Source organism: Babylonia areolata, chromosome 27 (genome assembly GCF_041734735.1).
Source record: "Babylonia areolata isolate BAREFJ2019XMU chromosome 27, ASM4173473v1, whole genome shotgun sequence".
In the NCBI taxonomy this organism is placed as follows: Eukaryota; Metazoa; Mollusca; class Gastropoda; order Neogastropoda; family Buccinidae; genus Babylonia; species Babylonia areolata.
The window spans coordinates 40272900-40296822 of record NC_134902.1 but is presented as its reverse complement, the minus strand read 5'-3'; the positions used below and the strand labels follow the sequence as shown (position 1 = coordinate 40296822).

General features: G+C 40.6%; 1 protein-coding gene across 4 annotated transcripts in view; it reads right to left on the bottom strand.

Annotated features, from left to right (window-relative positions):
- Nucleotides 1-23853, bottom strand: part of LOC143301621 (liprin-alpha-1-like) — a 158854-nt gene extending 135001 nt beyond the window's left edge. For all 4 annotated transcript variants that reach the window (XM_076616026.1, XM_076616028.1, XM_076616029.1 and 1 more), the window contains exon 1: nucleotides 23339-23853. In XM_076616026.1, the coding sequence (XP_076472141.1) occupies nucleotides 23339-23578 (240 nt within the window). In that variant the 5' untranslated portion in view covers nucleotides 23579-23853. The remainder of the gene's footprint in view (nucleotides 1-23338) is intronic.
- Between the last annotated feature and the right edge of the window lie 70 nt (nucleotides 23854-23923).

The window sequence follows — 23923 nt, the reverse complement described above, 5'->3', positions numbered from 1 at the left end:
GTGAGGTGACAGCCCTTCACTGACATCCTGACCTCAAAGCTCTGTCCTACCTCAGTGAGGTGACAGCCCTTCACTGACATCCTGACCTCAAAGCTCTGTCCTACCTCAGTGAGGTGACAGCCCTTCACTGACATCCTGACCTCAAAGCTCTGTCCTACCTCAGTGAGGTGACAGCCCTTCACTGACATCCTGACCTGTAAGCTCTGTCCTACCTCAGTGAGGTGACAGCCCTTCACTGACATCCTGACCTCAAAGCTCTGTCCTACCTCAGTGAGGTGACAGCCCTTCACTGACATCCTGACCTCAAAGCTCTGTCCTACCTCAGTGAGGTGACAGCCCTTCACTGACATCCTGACCTGTAAGCTCTGTCCTACCTCAGTGAGGTGACAGCCCTTCACTGACATCCTGACCTCAAAGCTCTGTCCTACCTCAGTGAGGTGACAGCCCTTCACTGACATCCTGACCTCAAAGCTCTGTCCTACCTCAGTGAGGTGACAGCCCTTCACTGACATCCTGACCTCAAAGCTCTGTCCTACCTCAGTGAGGTGACAGCCCTTCACTGACATCCTGACCTGTAAGCTCTGTCCTACCTCAGTGAGGTGACAGCGCTTCACTGACATCCTGACCTCAAAGCTTTGTCCTACCTCAGTGAGGTGACAGCCCTTCACTGACATCCTGACCTCAAAGCTCTGTCCTACCTCAGTGAGGTGACAGCCCTTCACTGACATCCTGACCTCAAAGCTCTGTCCTACCTCAGTGAGGTGACAGCCCTTCACTGACATCCTAACCTCAAAGCTCTGTCCTACCTCAGTGAGGTGACAGCCCTTCACTGACATCCTGACCTGTAAGCTCTGTCCTACCTCAGTGAGGTGACAGCCCTTCACTGACATCCTGACCTCAAAGCTCTGTCCTACCTCAGTGAGGTGACAGCCCTTCACTGACATCCTAACCTCAAAGCTCTGTCCTACCTCAGTGAGGGTGACTGCCCTTCACACAGACCATCCTGACCTCATAGCTCGGTTCCTACCTCTTGTGAGGGTGACAGCCCTTCACTGACATCCTGACCCGTAAGCTCTGTCCTACCTCAGTGAGGTGACTGCCCTGCACTTACATCCTGACCTGTAAGCTCGGTCCTACCTCTGTGAGGTGACAGCCCTTCACTGACATCCTGAACTCAAAGCTCTGTCCTACCTCAGTGAGGTGAAAGCCCTGCACTGACATCCTGACCTCTAGCTCTGTCCTACCTCAGTGAGGTGACAGCCCTTCACTGACATCCTGACCTCAAAGCTCTGTCCTACCTCAGTGAGGTGACAGCCCTTCACTGACATCCTGACCTCAAAGCTCTGTCCTACCTCAGTGAGGTGACAGCCCTTCACTGACATCCTGACCTCAAGCTCTGTCCTACCTCAGTGAGGTGACAGCCCTTCACTGACATCCTGACCTCAAAGCTCTGTCCTACCTCAGTGAGGCGACAGCCCTTCACTGATGAGCAGCCTCATCAGCATCAGTCAAGGGGTTAAAAGTTTATACTATGTGGCCAATGGAAGAAGACTCCATGATATACTCCCTTTTTTTTCCTTTGTTTGCATTATTTGAAAATTAAACAAGCATAAACAATTTATTTTTTGTTACCATAGTTTATTTCCATTTCCACTGAAGAGAAAGAGTTGGCTTTTCAGACGATGGAAAGGTCCAGTCTAACCACAAAAGCCAAGACAGTGGACATCATAATAAAATCATAGAATGAAATTAATAATCACATTCACCATTACTACTAGTGGAATTAAAAAAACAAACAAAAAAACCCAAAACCCAACTAATATCAAATATGCATCACAATCAATGTAACAGAATTTTACAATCTAAAAAATAGAATAAAATAAATAAAATAAAGAGGAAGAAGAAAGGAAAAAAGGATGACCAGATAATAATGATGGCAATGATGATGATGATGATCTCACACATGGTGATGATGAAGGCCACCTTCCTCCCTTTTTTATTGAAATTCAGGAAATTATGTCTTGGTACTTTATAATCTTTCGAGAGAGAACACACACACACACACACACACCTGTCTCTAGCACCTGATCTTTTTGATAAAAGAAAACTATTTTCACCACAGAACATCTTTCACAACTGAAAAACAACAATAACGAATACTCCCCACCCTCCCTCCAAAACCTAACCAATAAGTCCATCTAGAATAACTGCCAAGAACTCATTACACACACACATACCGTGTTTTATCACCACTGTTAACCCCTGGCAATAACTATTTATAAGGCTGTAACTGTTACAACAAAAGCTGTATCCAAGAATAGCACCACCGTCTCATTCCGAATCACCTCCCTTCCCGCCCCCACCCCCAACCTGCCCCCTCCTCTCCTCTTCAATATTACAGGTGAGGTGACACGCGGCCGTCTCTCTACGTGTGGTGTGCACTCAACAGTATTCCCACTGAAACCTACAGTCGCAATGAAGCGTGCAAACACCACTGCCGCCAGCCGCCTCTAATAAAAGCCAGCCGCCCTCATAAGAACATGCTCTCACATGCAGAAGTGACCAATGCCTGCCACTGAATCAATACCTGAAACACATCAGCTCACACAAGGTGGGTTTCTTTATCCCTACAAACTTCCAGGGACGGGGAACTGACAGCTCCATCACGTCAAAAGTTTTTATAATACAAGCTGTGAACTGCCTCATAAATGCCCAGTGTCTTGTAAAGGCCCACGTCCCACTTAAAAAAAATCATGAAATAATGCTAATCCAATTTTCTATTTGGGATCATATTGCATTACAAAGCGGTGAAAATTCAGGTCTTGAGATAAAGAATAGAACATCTGCATGAAGTGTCAATGTGTCATGAAAATAAAAGAAGTGCTACTGTGACGTCACTCCATGATGTACTGTCATGTTACTTGCAACAGTTTGTTTTAATTAAGCTGTTTGCAGAGAACGGCGGGTTTGTCCCTGGACAGTCAGTTGTCCAAGTCAATGCCAGTCAACAGTGTCACAAAACCAATATTATCCAGTTCAATTTCAAGTCATGGCATTAGATTATCCTGCTGAAGTGGCAAGTTTAAGGAGAGATTTGTCAGGCATGGAGTAAACCCCAACCAGTACTTTACGGTGAAACAAAGCGAAGGAAAGGGCTCCCACAAACAGTAACAAAAGATGCCAACCCCTGTCAAGAGTTTGTAGGAACAATCAGGAAATTGGTTTCAATATTTTGATTTTGGTATGAACACTCGGACTCCAGCCCATATCAGCAAATGTACATTTTATCTTCAAGGCATGCAAACACTTGGGCCTACCTGCAACATGGTGTAACTGCTACGATTAAGCTGACTGGTCCAATTAATGCTGTTTCCATGAAAACAAGCACTCAATAAGTTAAACATCATCACCTGAGACCAAGGTTAGTTGTGACTGCCCTGGTGTCGTGATCAAAAGGTCTAGAGTGTTTGGGTAATGTTATGACAGGGAAGCTTCTGATCATGCGATGTAGTCAAAAATGAACTTGTCGGAACAATTTTTACATTGGTGCAACGTTGGAACAAACTGCGATCAAGCATAACAAAGTACGGCAAAATTGTAACAGTTGGCTTCTCTGGGTAACATACCTAGCAAACACCCAACCCAGTCTGACGGTGTAGTTTGTGAAGAGGGTGGGCATGTACATAGTAGTTTACAGTAATTTCTGTTTGAAGTCATTGAGGGCAGTGGCACTCTCTGTCAGGAGCTACATGTGATGGTGATATGTATCATATGAGGTCTGGCAACGTTTTCTTAGTACAAGTTATTTCTTTTTATTGTCTTTTACCTCCATGATGAGAACATAAATCATCCTCATTTGCACATTTTAGTTTTTTTGTTTGTTTTGGACATCTCTCCAGGCAAAATACCAACCTTTTGAGGCTGCTCGTTCAGAGCATCAGAATTATCCAGCCTCATGCGTTAACAACATACTTGACAAATGACTTCACTGTGACATCATTTCCATAGTACAGCACCAGAAAATGTCCGTCCACAGCCTAGGAGAAAATGGTTAAAAAAAAAAAAAATGTATTGCTTTTTCAGAACAAATCAACATTTAAATTTCATTGCTTTTACAGATCATAGTCAAGATCTAAAGTTAACTGCTTTTTTTGTTCTTGCTTTTTTTCTCTCCCCATTTCCCCCCTTCAGAATGGAATGTAAGGCAAGCTGTAAGGTAAGTAGGAAGAAATGAACTCAACCCCAGGTCCAGGTGACCTTTTTAGTGCTTTGAATCAAGTCAGTAACCACCTTTTTAAAACACTTTCACTGGAAAAAAGCTAAAACAATGATCCACCATTATGAGTTAACTTTTCTGCACAAAATTTGATTGGTCTGATAAATGAGCAAAGACCATGAAGAAATTGCATCCTGTTTCTTAAAGTACATATTTCACTAAATGAAGTATAATCACTGCTGTATTTCATTTCTTTAAATTTTTATTGTGTCATACAAGTCTGTCTGACTTTAATGACAAATCCGATGCTGTGAGTTCACACAAAGTAATACCCTTTCTTACCCACCCAAGCACACAACACACAACAAGGGTGTTGACCTACTTGCACAAACTTCCGTATCCCACTCTCATCAGCTCGCTTCAGACGGGCAACGACGAAATCCAAGCCTCGCAAGCGTACATCCAAATGCACGTTGAACCCGTTAGCCATGGGTGTTAGACTTCAGCCCCCCTTGCGGCACACACAGGCCGCCACACCACACAGTGTCACAAGCTGAGCACCCCTCACACAGTCTGAAGTCAGCCCTTGAAGACCACTCCCATCCGGGGCCATCCGCACCCTCACTGGGCATCCCTTAACACACCTCCCCCACGCCCTACACCACTCCCCACCTGTCCAACCACCATGGCCAGGCTGTTGTCAGGAAACCAGTCATCACTGCTGCAATCTTTCCTTCCAGCTAAATTCAGAAATTGTGCATCAAAACCACACCTCCTCCTCTGTGTTGCCTGGGTCTTTGTCAGCTGATGTCCTGTGCTTTCACTTACATCAGAGGTTTCAATGCAGAGCTTTACATTCGTTTTGTCAGGACAATCCACCTCACCTTCTGAGCTATAAAATCGATAGCCAGTGCTGATCAAATCCAGGTGTACAGAAAAACATGTTTTTAAAACTTGAATCTTCACAAGCATGCCCCAACATACACAATACAGCAACAAAAAACAAACTATCTGACCACTTTTCAAAGACTGACCCTACATTCCCCAAATACACTGACCCTTTGTTTTCTTCTTTCCTGTCAATTTCTCTGCCATTTTCTGACAAGGATGTCCATTTGTGGAGAACATAAAATGGGAAGGAGGAAAGGGTAGTGAATACAAGATTGCTCTCCCTTTGAAGTGTCCTAATTTAAGTCACTAGCAGTTGGTGAAGATTGTCTGTCTATTACCTTTACACTGTACCTACTTGTTTGTTTGCAATTGATTATTTCACCTGGTTATCATTTCAGTATATCTTTGTTGTTGTTGTTTTTCTTTTAAATGTTTTACCATTTCAATTATCTTCATATCTAACGTACAAATGCCAACCAGACAACAAACCCCACCCAACAATCAAAACATGTCAGGACTGACAGTTGTCAGATTCCACAGTTTGTGGATGGTTTAGAACTAAAAAGTTGTGATTAGCCCATTCATTACAAGAAGCAAAATTCACACATACACTTGAAATTACAGGAAATCATCTCTGATTCAGTGGCCTAGTCTAGTGTTAATAATAATATGCCTGCCTCAATAGCAATCCCCTGTATATATATTATGGACCATATCTTAACTTGCTCCTCCACCAGACCTTGAGTAGTGGTCTGGGTGCTAAATATTTGGATGAACTGAAGTCCTATGTACTCCATGCACCCAGTGCACGAAAAAGAACCCTGGCAAAATTCTATAGAGATATCCACTTTTATTGAAAGCAAAACAAATACACTTCCAGAGAAATAACAACAAAAAGCCCACGAAAGACAAAGAAAAAAAAAAAAAAAAAAAAGAGAGATAGAAAGAATTCGTTCTCTGCAAACTTTCCTTCTTCATCTGTCTCAATCTCTAGTTTAATCAGAGCTACTCTCTCTCTCTCTCGTCCAGACCAGCTATTGACCCAAACTTTGCTGGCCTGTGCAAAATGAGTGGTGGAAGAGAAAAAAACAACAACTGATGGTAAATAATTAACACCACTTCGTCTGTATCTTTCCTGGAGGTAAATAATTAACACCACTTCGTCTGTATCTTTCCTGGAGGTAAATAATTAACACCACTTTGTATCTTTCCTGGAGGTAAATAATTAACACCACTTTGTCTGTATCTTTCCTGGAGATAGATCAATAACACTTCTTCATCTGAATCTTTCCTGCAGGAAAATAATTATGACTTCTTTGTCTGTAAGGTAAATAATTAAGACATTTGTAAGCAAATAATCAAGATTTCTTTGTACCTTTCCTGGAGGTAACTCATTATTATTTCTTCGTCTGTATCTTTCCTGGAGGTAAATAATCAAGACTTCTTTGTAAGGTAAATAATTAAGACCTCTTTGTCTGTATCTTTCCTGGAGGTAAATAATCATGACTTCTTTGTAAGGTAAATAATTAAGACCTCTTTGTCTGTATCTTTCCTGGAGGGATATAATCAACACCACCACTTCATCGGTATCTTTTCTTGAGGTAAATATCAACATCACTTAGTCTGTATCTTTCCTGGAGGTAAATAATAAACACCACCTCATCTATATCTTTCCTGGAAATAATAATCAACATGTCTATGTCTGTATCTTTCCTGGAAATAATAATTAACACTTTTATATCTGTGTCTTTCATGGAGGTAAATCATCAACACTTCTATATCTGTGTCTTTCATGGAAGTAAATCATTGACACTTTTATATCTGTGTCTTTCATGGAGGTAAATCATTAACACTTCTATATCTGTGTCTTTTATGGAAGTAAATCATTAACATTTATCCATCTGTATCTCTTCTGGAGGTAAATCATTAACACTTCTTCATCTGTATCTCTCCTGGAGGTAAATCATTAACACTTCTTATAGTTCTTTGTCTGTATCTTTCAGGATGTTATCTTTCAAAGAGACAGGAAATGATTAAACTGAAGAACTCTCAATTAGGGTTAGGGTCAAATCTGTCCATAGCTGAAAATGTAATCTAAGGATCCATGGTAATTTGCAGAATGCTCATATAATAAATTCAAAATTTCCTCTCAAAACATCTAGTTTTCCTGTTAAGAAAAAAACGAAAATCTAAAAAAAAAAAGAAAAAAAAGAAGAAGAAGCAAATTCATGATACTGAGTTGTGTTCAATCAACTTAAAGGAACACACCATGCCCTGTCAGCTTGAAATGCATGAAGCTAGGATGAAGTTATGGCTTGACAGTGAGCAACAAGGAAAATCTTTTTTTCATTTCACCACAGTGGCTTTCCAAAGGAAAAAAAAAGAAGTCAACATGTTAGTATATTTCAGAATTTTAACTTAAACTTGTGGTTACAACAAGGAAATTAGTACACCAAAAGTCAATGACCCACTCACTGATTTATTGATCTATTTATCAATTCTTTTCATCTTAATCATTTATGGGTTTCCCATACCATGGACCAGTGCGCCCTTTATGGACTGGAAGCAGTGGAAGTGCTGAGCAAAATACCATGCCAGAAATTGATGAGCGGCCCAAGCTGCCAGTAACAATCCTTAGGGATACTTGCTTGGATACAGGTGGATGTGCATACATGTACATCTGTTCCATGTGTGTCAAACAAACACCACTAGCAATAACTTGGTGTCCGAAATATAGAAATACTAAGTTTGTTTTTCTTTTTGTTATTTGTTCATCTTTTTTTTTTTTTAATCTGATGGGAGAACACTAAAACAACAACAATAACAACAATCAACTATGAAATAAATGTCCACACAAACAAATCTAAATGCTATGCTGGTTATAAACTATTCCATGGAACCGTACCCTAAACAAACAAAAATTCTACAGGTAAAAAATTGCGACTTATTCCCATTTGTAATTTAGCTATAACAAAAGTGGTTGAACAAAATTGCTCACAAAAACAAAATCTGTCACACTCTGTATTGCCTTCTCTCACAGCAGCAAGACGGAATATGCAATTATGTTTTCACTGTTCATTTCAAACAATTCAAATATTAACCTAATTACCAATAATAAGAATTACAAATTCAAACTGTTGTTTGTTTGCAGGGGGAAAAAAAATCCAGACAGAGGTGACAAAAAGTTTGCAGAATCAACACTCCTCACTGCACACAAAACTGCTGCCTATGAGGAGGCGGAAATAAACAAAACACTGCCCCAACAAACACCTTGAGAGAAACACTGGCACCCATCCACCAATTCCGTGTATACCACAACCACTTGAGGGCAAACACCACGGGCCAGAGACGCTCCACTCCACACCATCCAGCACCCCTCAGTGTGGTGCAGTGTGAGAGACGCAGCCGCCACACGACAAATGAGAGAAGTGAAATGCCGATCAAGCGTGCCGCCCGTCCGTCTGTGGGCTGCCTTCCGTTGCATTGCTCCGTCCCGCCACCGGTTATTGATCATTTCAGCTTTGTGTGCTTCACCACCACCCTGATGGGGGCCTGCTCTGCTGGCCTGCGGTGGCTGTATGGTGTGGTACAATGGGTCTGTTGGTCTGTCATAGTGATATAGTGGTGACTGAAGGGTGTGGTACAATGGGTCTGTTGGTCTGTCATAGTGATATAGTGGTGACTGAAGGGTGTGGTACAATGGGTCTGTTGGTCTGTCAGGGTGATATAGTGGTGACTGAAGGGTGTGGTACAATGGGTCTGTTGGTCTGTCATAGTGATATAGTGGTGACTGAAGGGTGTGGTACAATGGGTCTGTTGGTCTGTCAGGGTGATATAGTGGTGACTGAAGGGTGTGGTACAATGGGTCTGTTGGTCTGTCAGGGTGATATAGTGGTGACTGAAGGGTGTGGTACAATGGGTCTGTTGGTCTGTCATAGTGATATAGTGGTGACTGAAGGGTGTGGTGATGTGGTACAATGGGCCTGTTTGTCTGCCACAGTGACATAGCGATGACTGTATGGTGTGGTGAGTGATGTTGTACAATGGGCCTATTTGTCTGTCAGGGTGATATAGTGGTGACTGAAGGGTGTGGTGATGTGGTATAATGGGCCTGTTTGTCTGCCACAGTGACATAACGATGACTATATGGTGTGGTGATGTGGTACAATGGGCCTATTTGTCTGCCACAGTGATACAGCACTGACTGTATAGTGTGGCGAGTGATGCGGTACAATGGGCCTGTTTGTCTACCACAGTGACATAGCGGTGACTGTATGGTGTGGTGATGTGGTACAATGGGGCTATTTTGTCTGCCACAGTGACATAGCGGTGACTGTATGGTGTGGTGATGTGGTACAATGGGGCTATTTTGTCTGCCACAGTGACATAGCGGTGACTGTATGGTGTGGTGAGTGATGTGGTACAATGGGCCTATTTGTCTGCCACAGTGACATAGCGGTGACTGTATGGTGTGGTGATGTGGTACAATGGGCCTGTTTGTCTGCCACAGTGACATAGCGGTGACTGTATGGTGTGGTGAGTGATGTGGTACAGGTCTGCCACAGTGACATAGCGGTGACTGTATGGTGTGGTGAGTGATGTGGTACAGGTCTGCCACAGTGACATAGCGGTGACTGTATGGTGTGGTGAGTGATGTGGTACAATGGGCCTGTTTGTCTGCCACAGTAACATAGCACTGACTGTATGGTGTGGTGAGTGATGTGGTACAATGGGCCTGTTTGTCTGCCACAGTGACATAGCGGTGACTGTATGGTGTGGTGAATGATGTGGTACAACAGGCCTGTTTGTCTGCCACAGTGACATAGCGGTGACTGTATGGTGTGGTGAGTGATGTGGTACAATGGGCCTGTTTGTCTGCCACAGTGACATAGCGGTGACTGTATGGTGTGGTGAGTGATGTGGTACAATGGGCCTGTTTGTCTGCCACAGTGACATAGCGGTGACTGTATGGTGTGGTGATGTGGTACAATGGGCCTGTTTGTCTGCCACAGTGACATAGCGGTGACTGTATGGTGTGGTGATGTGGTACAATGGGCCTGTTTGTCTGCCACAGTGACATAGCGGTGACTGTATGGTGTGGTGATGTGGTACAATGGGCCTGTTTGTCTGCCACAGTGACATAGCGGTGACTGTATGGTGTGGTGAGTGATGTGGTACAATGGGCCTGTTTGTCTGCCACAGTGACATAGCGGTGACTGTATGGTGTGGTGAGTGATGTGGTACAATGGGCCTGTTTGTCTGCCACAGTGACATAGCGGCGACTGTATGGTGTGGTGAGTGATGTGGTACAATGGGCCTGTTCGTCTGCCACAGTAACATAGCACTGACTGTATGGTGTGGTGAGTGATGTGGTACAATGGGCCTGTTTGTCTGCCACAGTGACATAGCAGTGACTGTATGGTGTGGTGAGTGATGTGGTACAATGGGCCTGTTTGTCTGCCACAGTGACATAGCACTGACTGTATGGTGTGGTGAGTGATGTGGTACAATGGGCCTGTTTGTCTGCCACAGTGACATAGCGGTGACTGTATGGTGTGGTGATGTGGTACAATGGGCCTGTTTGTCTGCCACAGTGACATAGCGGTGACTGTATGGTGTGGTGATGTGGTACAATGGGCCTGTTTGTCTGCCACAGTGACATAGCGGTGACTGTATGGTGTGGTGAGTGATGTGGTACAATGGGCCTGTTTGTCTGCCACAGTGACATAGCGGTGACTGTATGGTGTGGTGAGTGATGTGGTACAATGGGCCTGTTTGTCTGCCACATTGACATAGCGGTGACTGTATGGTGTGGTGATGTGGTACAACAGGCCTGTTTGTCTGCCACAGTGACATAGCGGTGACTGTATGGTGTGGTGAATGATGTGGTACAACAGGCCTGTTTGTCTGCCACAGTAACATAGCACTGACTGTATGGTGTGGTGAATGATGTGGTACAATGGGCCTGTTTGTCTGCCACAGTGACATAGCGGTGACTGTATGGTGACTGTAAGTGGGGTGTTGCATTCGTGGGTACCAACCATCTCTGTTCAAAACACCTGCAGCAGGGAGAAGGTGACTTCAGATGACACATCGATTGGTATGTGTCCATGATGCTTCAGTGAAATGAAAAGGATGCACTGGGTGCTGACAAAGTAGGTCTCTGGGACGTTCTAAAAAATTCTAGAACAAATGTATAAAACGACTGAAAATTGTTTTGAAGCTTCAATCTGACTTCAGGATCATCTGTTGTTTCCCTTCATCACTTCTCGGCTGAGAAACCATGACAATTATGACTACAAGGCATGCCTTCCTCTGTATGTGTGTAGCCATGCGGACTTGAAACTGAATAGAATGTGCAGCATTTAACTTTAGAGTAACCCTCTGAAAGGTAATCTGTAACCCCTGGAATTACAGCAAAACAGTGTCACAAGATTTTGAACTCATCAGAAGCCCTGGACAGGGGATGCAAGTGAGGCCAGATCAAAAATCTTTTTGCTGGATACTTCCCGACACTTTGTCAGTGACCAGAATCATGATGTTCCATATTGAGAATGAACTATTTCTGTGCAATAAATAACCAGAAGATTTACATCAAAATAAATGGGGTTTTTCAGAACATATTTTGAAAAAGTTAAAACATAATATTACAAATGGACACTTTATATATATATATATATATATATATATATATATATATATATATATAATGTGTATGTATACTGAACTCCTAATTCGCATTAAAAATCTTTGCCAATAAGTCACAGCGTTCACCTAAAGAGTAAAATATTTCCAGCAACTGCAGCGTCACCTAAAATGTTTCAAATAGACTCAACTCCAAACCCAAATTGTGATGACACTTTATTCAAAACAGTAGAAATAAGCTCAACCCACAAACATAAAACAGATATATGGTTAACCAGTAAGCGTTGTGAATCCAGACAATGACATGAAAAAGTCAGAGAAGATGTTCAAAGTGCGAGCACTTCAATCCTATGAAATGCTCTCGTGGGACATTCAATAAGTTGCACAGGCTGATGGGTGGAGACAGCAGGCACATGGACAAAACTACACTCCCCTCCTCTTGCCCCCCAAAAGCCCACGTATAGCACACACACACATGCACACAGCACACACACACATACACGCACAAACTGATACATCATGCATGAAGAGTGCTAAAAAGGGCTGGCCAGAGCTCACGCATCCCAGCATTACGCAGGCAGCTATCTCATTTGCCAAAAAGACCCCAGCTAAATCCAATAAAACATGCGAGGGCCCTGGGCCAGGTCTTACCAACACAACTCCTGCCAGCAGAGGAAGTAACAGTGCTACCTATGTTTGATGTTTGCTGTGCATGGGTGTCCACAGGAGTGCGTGCCTGAGCAGCCCGCCTTGGGGCTGTTGGCTGATCAATATGCTCAGCACCACAGGGCTGAGGAGCAGGCTGGCGTAAGTCATCAAACTTTAAAGGCCTCTATTAGCAGGGCGCCTTGACACCAACCTCCTTTGTACCAACCGTCTGTATGGTCACCTCTCTAATGTACCAACCATCTGTATGGTCACCTCTCTAATGTATCAACCATCTGTATGGTCACCTCTCTAATGTATCAACCATCTGTATGGTCACCTCTCTAATGTACCAACCGTCTGTATGGTCACCTCTCTAATGTATCAACCATCTGTATGGTCACCTCTCTAATGTATCGACCATCTGTATGGTCACCTCTCTAATGTATCAACCATCTGTATGGTCACCTCTCTAATGTATCAACCATCTGTATGGTCACCTCTCTAATGTACCAACCATCTGTACGGTCACCTCTCTCATGCACGAACCATCTGTATGGTCACCTCTCTCATGTACCAACTGTCTGTATGGTCACCCCTCTAATGTACCAACTGTCTGTATGGTCACCTCTCTAATGTATCAACCATCTGTATGGTCACCTCTCTAATGTACCAACCATCTGTATGGTCACCTCTCTAATGTATCAACCATCTGTATGGTCGCCTCTCTAATGTATCAACCATCTGTATGGTCACCTCTCTAATGTACCAACTATCTGTACGGTCACCTCTCTCATGCACGAACCATCTGTATGGTCACCTCTCTAATGTACCAACCATCTGTACGGTCACCTCTCTCATGCACCAACCATCTGTATGGTCACCTCTCTAATGTACCAACCATCTGTATGGTCACCTCTCTAATGTATCAACCATCTGTATGGTCACCTCTCTCATGCACCAACCATCTGTATGGTCACCTCTCTAATGTACCAACCATCTGTATGGTCACCTCTCTAATGTATCAACCATCTGTATGGTCACCTCTCTCATGTACCAACCATCTGTATGGTCACCTCTCTCATGTACCAACCATCTGTATGGTCACCTCTCTAATGTATCAACCATCTGTATGGTCACCTCTCTAATGTATCAACCATCTGTATGGTCACCTCTCTAATGTATCAACCATCTGTATGGTCACCTCTCTCATGCACCAACCATCTGTATGGTCACCTCTCTCATGTACCAACCGTCCGTCTGATCATTTCTCTCATGCACCAACCATCTGTATGGTCACCTCTCTAATGTACCAACCATCTGTATGGTCACCTCTCTAATGTATCAACCATCTGTATGGTCACCTCTCTCTTGTACCAACTATGTGTATGGTCACCTCTCTCATGTACCAACGGTCTGTATGGTCACCTCTCTAATGTACCAACCGTCTGTATGGTCACCTCTCTAATGTACCAACCGTCTGTATGGGCACCTCTCTCATGTACCAACCATCTGTATGGTCACTTCTCTAATGTACCAACCATCTGTATGATCACCTCTCTCAATTACCAACCATCTGTATGGTCACTTCTCTCATGTACCAACCATCTGTATGATCACCTCTCTCAATTACCAACCATCTGTATGGTCACTTCTCTCATGTACCAACTGTCTATATGGTCACCTCTTTCATGTACCAACTGTCTATATGGTCACCTCTCTCATGTACTAACCGTCTGTATGTTCACCTCTCTCTTGTACCAACTGTCTGAATGGTCACCTCTCTTGTACCAACCATCTATATATGACTGTAGTCACTTCTGTCATTCTACATAGAACTGTGTGGTCACTTCTGTCATGTCTATAGAACTGTGGTCACTCCTGTCATGTCTGTGTAACTGTGTGGTCACTTCTGTCCTGTCTGCTGAAAGTTGTCTGTTCATTAAATATTTATATTTATTTCCTTATTTGTTTATTTATCATCTTTATTGTCTTTTTTGACCCACTTGTGTAAACAAAGTGAGTCTATGGTTTAACCCGGTGTTCGGTTGTCCGTGTGTGTGTGTGTGTGTGTGTGTGTGTGTGTGTGTGTGTGTGTGTGTGTGTGTGTGTGTGTGTGTGTGTGTGTCCATGGTAAACTTTAACATTGACATTTTCTCTGCAAATACTTTGTCAGTTGACACCAAATTAGGCATAAAAATAGGAAAAATTCAGTTCTTTCCAGTCATCTTGTTTAAAACAATATTGCACCTCTGGGATGGGCACACACACACACACACACAAAAAGAAGCCTAATTATATGCAAACTGCATTTACTGTTATATTTATATTTTTTGTATTCTCTAAACTTGGCACTTTGATCTGATATTCTGACACAACAACAAGAGCAGTCATTATTATCATTTTTTGTTCAAACAGGAACTTCTTTTGCTAAGCATGGAAGTTTTATTTATTTTGCAAACATTTTGGTGCAGATAGCAAAAAAGGGAAATTACTCTGTAATTAATGCTAGGGGACTTAATTTGCTTTAAACTGATCTTTCTCATCTTAAACATTACATTTTGAAATTATACTCAATACATAATAAGCTTGTGTGTTTCGGAAAATACTAAAATCAATACGACGAGTGGACTTTACAGATCTGTTGGCTGAGCCCTGAAGGTCATGGGCAAAAATCGATTGCGTACACATATTTATGCACATTCAAAACGCGTGCTCATATTCTTCGTGAACGCGAACGACGCCATTTTGTTTCAAGTTGTTGACCTGCCCTTCAATCCTATATTCAATGGACAACACACGATAACATGTGATGGAAAGTTGGAGAAGGAGACCGTTAATATTTATTCAGAGAAAGATTTGTGAACGCCTCATCACTTACTGGATTATGCCCCAAACTGCCATAAAAATATCCACAGAATCAGTTGGAATTCACAGTTAAAAATTGTAAACCATGCGAGTTAATACCCTTGAACTGATCACGATGAAACGAAAAAATTTCCAGTCTTGACTTTTCTCAAAATGAAGTCCTTTTCACTTCTTACGACGTTTAGAAGTACTTGTACTTGGCTCTACATGTTATTAGTTTAACAAAATACTAAATTTTCATATCAACTTTAAAACTATAAAGCTAGAATGAACACAAAAGAGAAACTGAATCGACCGTGTCGTACTACATTCCCGGCAGGTGTAAAACTAAACTTGTACATCTATCTAGATCTTGTGAAAATGGCTAAATGTTGTAGTGTGATTGCAGCGATAGCCATTAAAAAGAATTTTTTGTTGCCCTTAAAGATTTTTTGAATGCCCAAGATACACCAGAATAATATGATTTAAACAGCGTTCTCACTGCGAATACAATTGATTTATCGCCCTTTAAAAAAGTATGTTCAAATGTTAAATTTTAGAATGTCAGTTAAGGAGCCATGATAGTGTAATGGATAAGGCAGTTTCTTCTCACCCGAACACGCGGGGTTCAAATCTGGTTAGGACTTTTTTTTTTTTTTTTTTTTAACGCGAAGCTTTATAATAACAAATACAGAACACATTTTAACGATTAGATTTATTTATTTTTTTAAGTGTATCACAAGTGAGTCTTGAAGGCCTTGCCTCTCTTGTTATGTTATTTACTTAATCATTCTATTTTCTTCTTTTCCCACATTTTATTTCATTATGTACCTGCTTACTTTATTTTTTTTTATGTCATCTGTTTATTTATCTGTTTATTTATGTATTCATTAATTCAATGATTATGATGTATCCATTTATCTGTTTATATTCCCTCCAGACCTGACCAAGCACGTTGGTTATTGGTGCTGGTCACTGTCAGGCATCTGCTTAGCAGATCTGGTGTAGCATGTATATATGGATTTGTCCTAATGCAGTGACGCCTCACTGAGTAACTGAACTGAACTAAACTGTAGAACTCTGTGCTTACTTCTCTCATGCATCAGCTATCAATACCTCTGCAGTCACTCCATCTACTTCTCTCACCTCCTCCTAATAGTTGTATTATCACGGTACAGGGACAATGGGATGCTTGCTTCCACGCTATTCAGGGGGTGGGTGGAGGGAGGAGAGAGGGTGGGGATTGATAGTTCACATGAAGCAACTCAACTGTACTATCATTTTTTTTATAATAGGGATTGATAGTTCACATGAAGCAACTCAACTGTACTATCATTTTTTATGATGGAGATCGATAGTTCACGTGAAGCAACTCAACTGTATCATCATTTTTTATGATGGAGATCGGTAGTTCACATGAAGCAACTCAACTAACTGTACCATCATTTTATATGATGGAGATCGATAGTTCACATGAAGCAACTCAACTGTACCATCATTTTTTATGATGGAGATCGATAGTTCACATGAAGCAACTCAACTGTACCATCATTTTTTATGATGGAGATCGATAGTTCACATGAAACAACTCAACTGTACCATCATTTTTTATGATGGAGATCAATAGTTCACATGAAGCAACTCAACTGTACTATCATTTTTTTATGATGGAGATCGATAGTTCACATGAAACAACTCAACTGTACTACCATTTTTTTTATGATAGGGATTGATAGTTCACATGAAGCAACTCAACTGTACTACCATTTTTTAAGATAGGGATTGATAGTTCACATGAAGCAACTCAACTGTTCCATCACTTTTTATGATGGAGATCAATAGTTCACATGAAGCAACTCAACTAACTGTACCATCATTTTTTATGATGGAGATCGATAGTTCACATGAAGCAACTCAACTGTACTATCATTTTTTATGATAGGGATTGATAGTTCACATGAAGCAACTCAACTGTACTATCATTTTTATCATAGGGATTGATAGTTCACATGAAGCAACTCAACTAACTGTACCATCATTTTTTATGATGGAGATCGATAGTTCACATGAAGCAACTCAACTGTACTATCATTTTTATGATAGGGATTGATAGTTCACATGAAGCAACTCAACTGTACTATCATTTTTTATGATAGGGATTGACAGTTAACAAGAAGCAACTCAACTGTACTGTCATTTTTTTATGATAGCGATTGATAGTTCACATGAAGCAACTCAACTGTACCATCATTTTCTATGGAGGTGGGGGTTTACTATAGTAGTTCACATGAAGAGGATGATGCAACTTTTTTTTTCTTTTAGCCCTGTGACTTTTCATGCTTTATATGGGTACATATTCTATACATGTGTGTCTGCACATGTACAGATGTGTGTGTGCGCATGTGAGCATGCACACTTCTGCACGCATGTGAGTGCATGTGCAAATGCATGCATGTATCCAAATGTTTCCAGTAATAGAGTTTTTGCTCCAAAATGTACTGAAAAAAAACCCCAAAAACTTTGATGCCCTGTTTTTCTACTACACCTGGGAACACTCACCCTCTCAGACAGACTGCTGGGAAATAAAATCAAATGAACACAAATAAGATTAAAGAAAATAATAGACAAGTAAAAGTAATCAATTAATAGACTTTAAGTTTAACTAGTTTAAGTTTAACAAAATAACTGGCAGACATTAAATTGATCACTTTTGGAAAAAGAAGAAGAAAAGTGTTGGACTTAATCATTTAGCTTTTCTGCATGAGAGAGAGAGAGACAGACAGACAGACAGACGGACAGAGGGACACACACACAAGCACACACACACAAGCACACACACACATGTATATATGCATGCACACACACACACACACACACACACACACACACACTGTGTTGTTCAACACATCATTTATTTACCAACAAACCAAAAATTATTTGACTTTTGAGGCAAACACTAAACAGTTCCCAAGGTGAATGCTCTGTAGCCTTCGTTCAATGAACTTTCACTTTCAGTTTCAAGTTCACTTCCTTTTTCCCATCCCAGCTATCTGGAGCCAACAGAATGCCTTGGCAGTGTGCAGTTCTCATACATGTGCACTATGGCTTATGCTTACAAACTGTATGAGTGGAGGGGAACAGTGAATGAGCAGAAATTTGACTGTTGACCTTTCCCCATCCAACTCTGTTAACCTTTCCCCATCCCAGCTGCCCTGGGCTGAGGTATGGGGCAGGACCCACTCCGTCCACCCAGCCAACCACTCTTCTCCCTGCAGTGAAGGAGAAAATGGGGTGGTGGGCGTGAAGAAGTTAACACCCCTTCCTGCCACAACTACATGTACTCCTTCAAGGGTGATCACCATCCATCTCTCTCCATTCTCCTTCTCCCTGGTTTACTGTCTGTACACTGCAAGGTGATTTAGACATATGTCTATATTCAAAGTAACAGACACACATCTAAATCATAAATCACACAACACACATGGAAAGTTCCCAGAACTGTGGTCAGGCACAACACCACCATTCCACCAACAGGCGACCTGGGTCTGCATGAATGCTTCATGTGCATGTGTCTGTGTGTGAGTCAATGTGTCCAAGAATGGACAATGGTTTTCCAATTTTAATGCAGCGTGCATGGAAAGGATATGTCTCAGGAACATCTAATGAAAGTGATCAGTCACAGGCACACAGAGAAAAGCCTGTTTCGATTTTCTTCATGAATTAGTTGAATCTCCATCTCTTTTTTCCAATCCTGGCAGCCGCTGTTTTCCTTCGATGCTGAATTATTTAAATCTGATGGCCTGGGGGAAGCAACACTTTGCTGATAGTTGTCTCCCTTTAACTAACACAAGTCCCTTGATGAAATCACCAAAGTTTGTTAACTGCTTTCACCACATGGTGACGTAGGAATACAACAGTAAAAGTTTGGTGATGTCAAATAGAATACAGAGTACACTTTGTAATCCCAACTGAGAAAAATTATTTTGTGGTGCAAAACATATTTTTATAAACAATATACAAGGATCACAGTTTTTCAATATATGTACATAAAACGCATGCAATGCTTAAATGTCAACTTGAGGTGAACCATGTAATTCATATAATATGCAGGGGACATGCAATGCAGCAGCTTGCCCCTGTAGAACAACCCCCACCCCTTCTGCCCATCCTCTTATTAAGCAAGAGCTACAAACAGCCTTTATCATCTTCCCCATCATTTTGTTGATCCACAATTCAAAAGCACAACTGTTCATAGATGGATCTAGAGCTGTCATTGTTGATAGTTTAGATTTTATATATTTTTATACTATAGCACTACATATCATCAGAATCATAGTATGGTTAATGATGTCAAACATAAACCACATGTGCAGCCGCAATTCAAAATAGTAACAAAAAACAACAACAAAAAAACAAAACCATCAAAAACGGAACCTGCACAATTGTGAAGAGCAAGTCATTAGATTCTATTTCTCTGTATCTCGTTTTGACCTGTATACAAACCGTGTGCCCATGTGTGCGCGCACACACATTCATGGACACATGCTTCTTCTTGAACAGAACTTTAGTTACAAAAAAAAAAAAAAAAAAAAAAAAAAAAAAAAAAAAGAGTGATGATAACCTGTAGGGTGTGCTATATCCAAGATACACAAGTGAAATTTGTGAAGACAGAGATCTCCAACAGTGTAAAAAAAAAAAAATTAATTTAAAAAAAAAGAAGAATAATAATAAGAAAAAATACAATACTCCGTCAATAGTCTTTTAGTTTTAAAGTTGTTTCATGTTCCAATGGTGTCAAGTCATCGTGCATTAAATTAATTAATTAATTAATAATAGTATAAATGACAAAAGCAAAAAGATGAGCCTTTTGAGTGCTCTTAGTTTTGGGGCAGTCAATGTCACTCTCTGTTGTAAGTTGTACCAAACTTCTGAGAACTATCTATAATATTATGCACATATACTGATGTTGAGTTTTTGATAAATTTGGCATGCACCTATGACTGAAGCAAGGGAAATAACTTCACAGAGCATTACAGCAGTCTGATCAAATTGTTTCCCTTGAACTTCAAGCAGCGGACTACAAAATGATGATGGTCTGTATTTTAACCAGCTTGTCATTGTCAGCCTCTTGGCCTTCCACAAGGTTAGCTTTGTAAAAGAACTGTAAACTAAACAACTATTTGAAATTCCACATTCGTCATATTCTTCAACAGTACTGAACTTATAAAGAAAAAAATATATATACAATTTATGTTGTCTTCAAAAGATCTTTCTCAACAGTATTGACTTAAAATTTTAAAAAATATCCAATAAATGTTATCTTCAAGTTAAAAAGATCTTTCTCATCCCCATTTAATGCTGCTGCAAATCAGGGCCTATATGATAAATTGGTGTGGTCGAAGTTTTCTTAGCAGTCATCATACATCGAAACTTCTAAACACTGCAAGTTACTTTGTTCATTTAATAGCAGCAGTAGCAGTAATAATAATTATTATTAAAAAGAGACTAATAATTAATATAATTCAATTTAAGAATAGTTTATTTTCATCTACATACAATAATATTCATATCACACAAGTGATATATAAAAAAAAGAAACATTTCACATAAAAATCATGATAATCATAAGTGAAATTTTCTGTATGATGAACTGTCCCATGCGACAACGTACAGTCACCTCACTGTACAGTCACCTCAACCACATAATGATCATCATCCACACAATCACAGCACCAAGCACTCATGCACGCCGTCAGATGCATGTTTGCGCGCGCACACACACACACACACACACACAATCACACCCATACTCATACTCTCCCAACACACACACAAACTTTATTTACAATATATAAACAATAATCATATTACGCATGCACAAAAATGAACTTTAGTCAAAGAAAGAGAAGTATGAAAACCCACAGACTCAAACTATGTACCTGTACATCATCTTATCAATTCACTGATAGAAAGAAGGGGTGGGGTTGTTTTGCTGGAAAAGATGTTTTTAGAGCTTTTTAAAAAGACAGAGCCAGTTTCTATGATGTTGTACATTAATATAACTTAGTATATAAGCTATAGAATTCCATACTACTGAGAGCATTTGATTTATTTGAACAAAAAGGTCATTCAAGTGATGAAGTTTGGACCAGTGTCTTTGTGTATTACTGAACAAAAAGCATGCAATTAAGAGTAACTACTTTTTTTCCTACAAAACCTAATTATAAATAAAAGTTTAACTTGCTTTTCCTCACAAAAATCTATACTTGTTGAAGTTGTTTACGAAATCATTACATTTACTCTTTCATGACATTCTGATACATGTGCATGCATTCCCCAAAGTGGTTATCACGAACTATAACTCAGTTGAAACAAATTTCTTTTTTTAATTCTTTTGCAGTTTTTTTTTCCTGTTGTTTGTTGTTTGTGTTTGTATGTGTGTTTGTGTGTGTGTGTGTGTGTGTGTGTGTGTGTGTGTGTGTGTGTGTGTGTGTGTGTGTGTGTGTGTGTGTGTGTGTTGTGTGTGTTTTAAAATTCTTACGGAAACTGGTTTGGTGAGGATTTCCACATTTGCCAAATGCAAAATTTAGAACTTCTGAGCCAGCGCAGTATTCATGCACATTATTATTGCTAACGAGTGACAAGTCATTGTCATGTAACTCGAGGCACTGCTGAACTGAAGGGCACAAGTCCATACAGCATACTAATACATTACTAACAAATTTTTACTCTGGTCAGTGCACTAATTGATTAAGTATGGTTATTGCAGCATCTACAAACTATGAAGTGCAATGAACATTTGTAACTGATGACATGAAAACTAATAAAAGGGTTCTCTCTTTCTCTCTCTCATTTATTTATTTATTTTATTTTAAGGGGGATGAGGTGGGAGAGGTATGCATGTATTCTGTATTTCATAATTTGTTAAACAGGTTAATCAATTCAGATTTCACCAAGAAGCCGGTGGTTATCTTTAAAAAAAAATCTTTAGAAATATAGAGATTTTTGCAGCAATAGATCACTTAACATTATCTGCTTGGTGTGGGATGAGACTCACGACTGGAGAGAACTTACGACTAATGACATTTTATAACTTAGAGGCTTGAGTGTCCCATGGCAGATATTTCCATCTCCTTCAGGTGTAAGTTCCCCAGTATGGCAACCTCCTTCCACATCATTGTTGGAATTATCCTATCGCAAAACCATTATATTATCATAACTGGATAATGCGTTCATTTTTCCTTCTGAAAAGTATTGGTTATAATAAAATATATTTCTTTCTGTAGTTTGCATGCTAGAATCTTTTAAATATAATCATTACCCTCCGTTATCAAAAATCCTATAGCAAATACTTATCACTGCATAAAAACTGGCTTGGGACTGAAAACAATAACTCGTTTGAGCAAATAATGCAAATTTCCTTATCATTCTGTAGTTTCCTTCCATGTTGTTTTCTTGTAAACAGTAACTTTATAAATCATTAATTTGATTAACAGTGCCAGAGCAGACTGGATTCCATGTGGCACCATTACAGACCTGCAGACTTTACCTTTTCCAGACACATTGCAAACTGACTAAACTATCAAATTCAGTGACAGATCTGGTTGAGGATCCTACTATTTGACACAAAGTGCAGACGATATTTGAAGCTTTTTATACCGCAACTTTAGAGTTAGGCTAGATAATGCGCAAAGACTGAAAGTACATTTATAATTTTTATGTGAGAGACTTTTCTGGGGTCTGAAGACATCGCTCAGCTGTCATAACGGATTCTTCTGCTTCTGCTTGAAAACGAGGTTCCGATGACATCACACCAAGGGAAGCAGACGATTTGACCGTGAAGAACAATTTCCCGACTGCACACTGCCCGACAATCAATGCACGGCAACCAACAGGAGTGAAAACTAAAGGGGCAGACCTTACTACACATACAGACACACAGATACGTACATTTTCCACGGAATTCTTTGTAATGTATACAAAATGGCGACCCCCATGGCAATAGTTCATTAGTTGGAAAAGATAAGTTAGTTTTCTTTCAACATGTGCTCTCGTGTGTCTACATGTGCTCTAGATATCAAAATCGAAACTTACCTGTGGAGTGGTTGCAGACATTTGCTTTTGAAGATTATTCCTGTCTTTTTCCACTTCTTGGAGTTTCATCTGCGTTGATGCCAGAGCTTCTTGAGTCTCTCGAAGACTTTCCATCAACTTGTCTCTTTCATCAAGCATGTTCACCATTAACTGCTCGAAGTTGGACTCATCTCCAGAGCCCTGTGACTCCCTGTCATTGGAGCCATCCTCCGAAATCGTCGGCATCACATCGCACATCATCTTGACAGATTTTGTGCTCTAACGTACAGACACAAAATATTTCTCACTGAACTTTTTCGTCGGACTCAACTTCTCCAGCTATGGAGATGTAGCGGTCTGTCCAAATTCTGCCGTAGTATTGGCAAATATCAGTGTGTAAATGTCTTTGATTCTAACACAAACACCGTTTCTTTCTTCCGTTTCATCTGGTGCCTGGTATGCTCCAAATAAAAACATGAAATCTTAACCTAAACCGGCCTTTTGGCCTACCATTTCTGACAGGAGCCATTTTCCATACATTGAAAAGTGTGTCATACCCAGAATGCTTTTTTGTGTGTGGACAAGGAACGTAACTCTGGTGAGAGT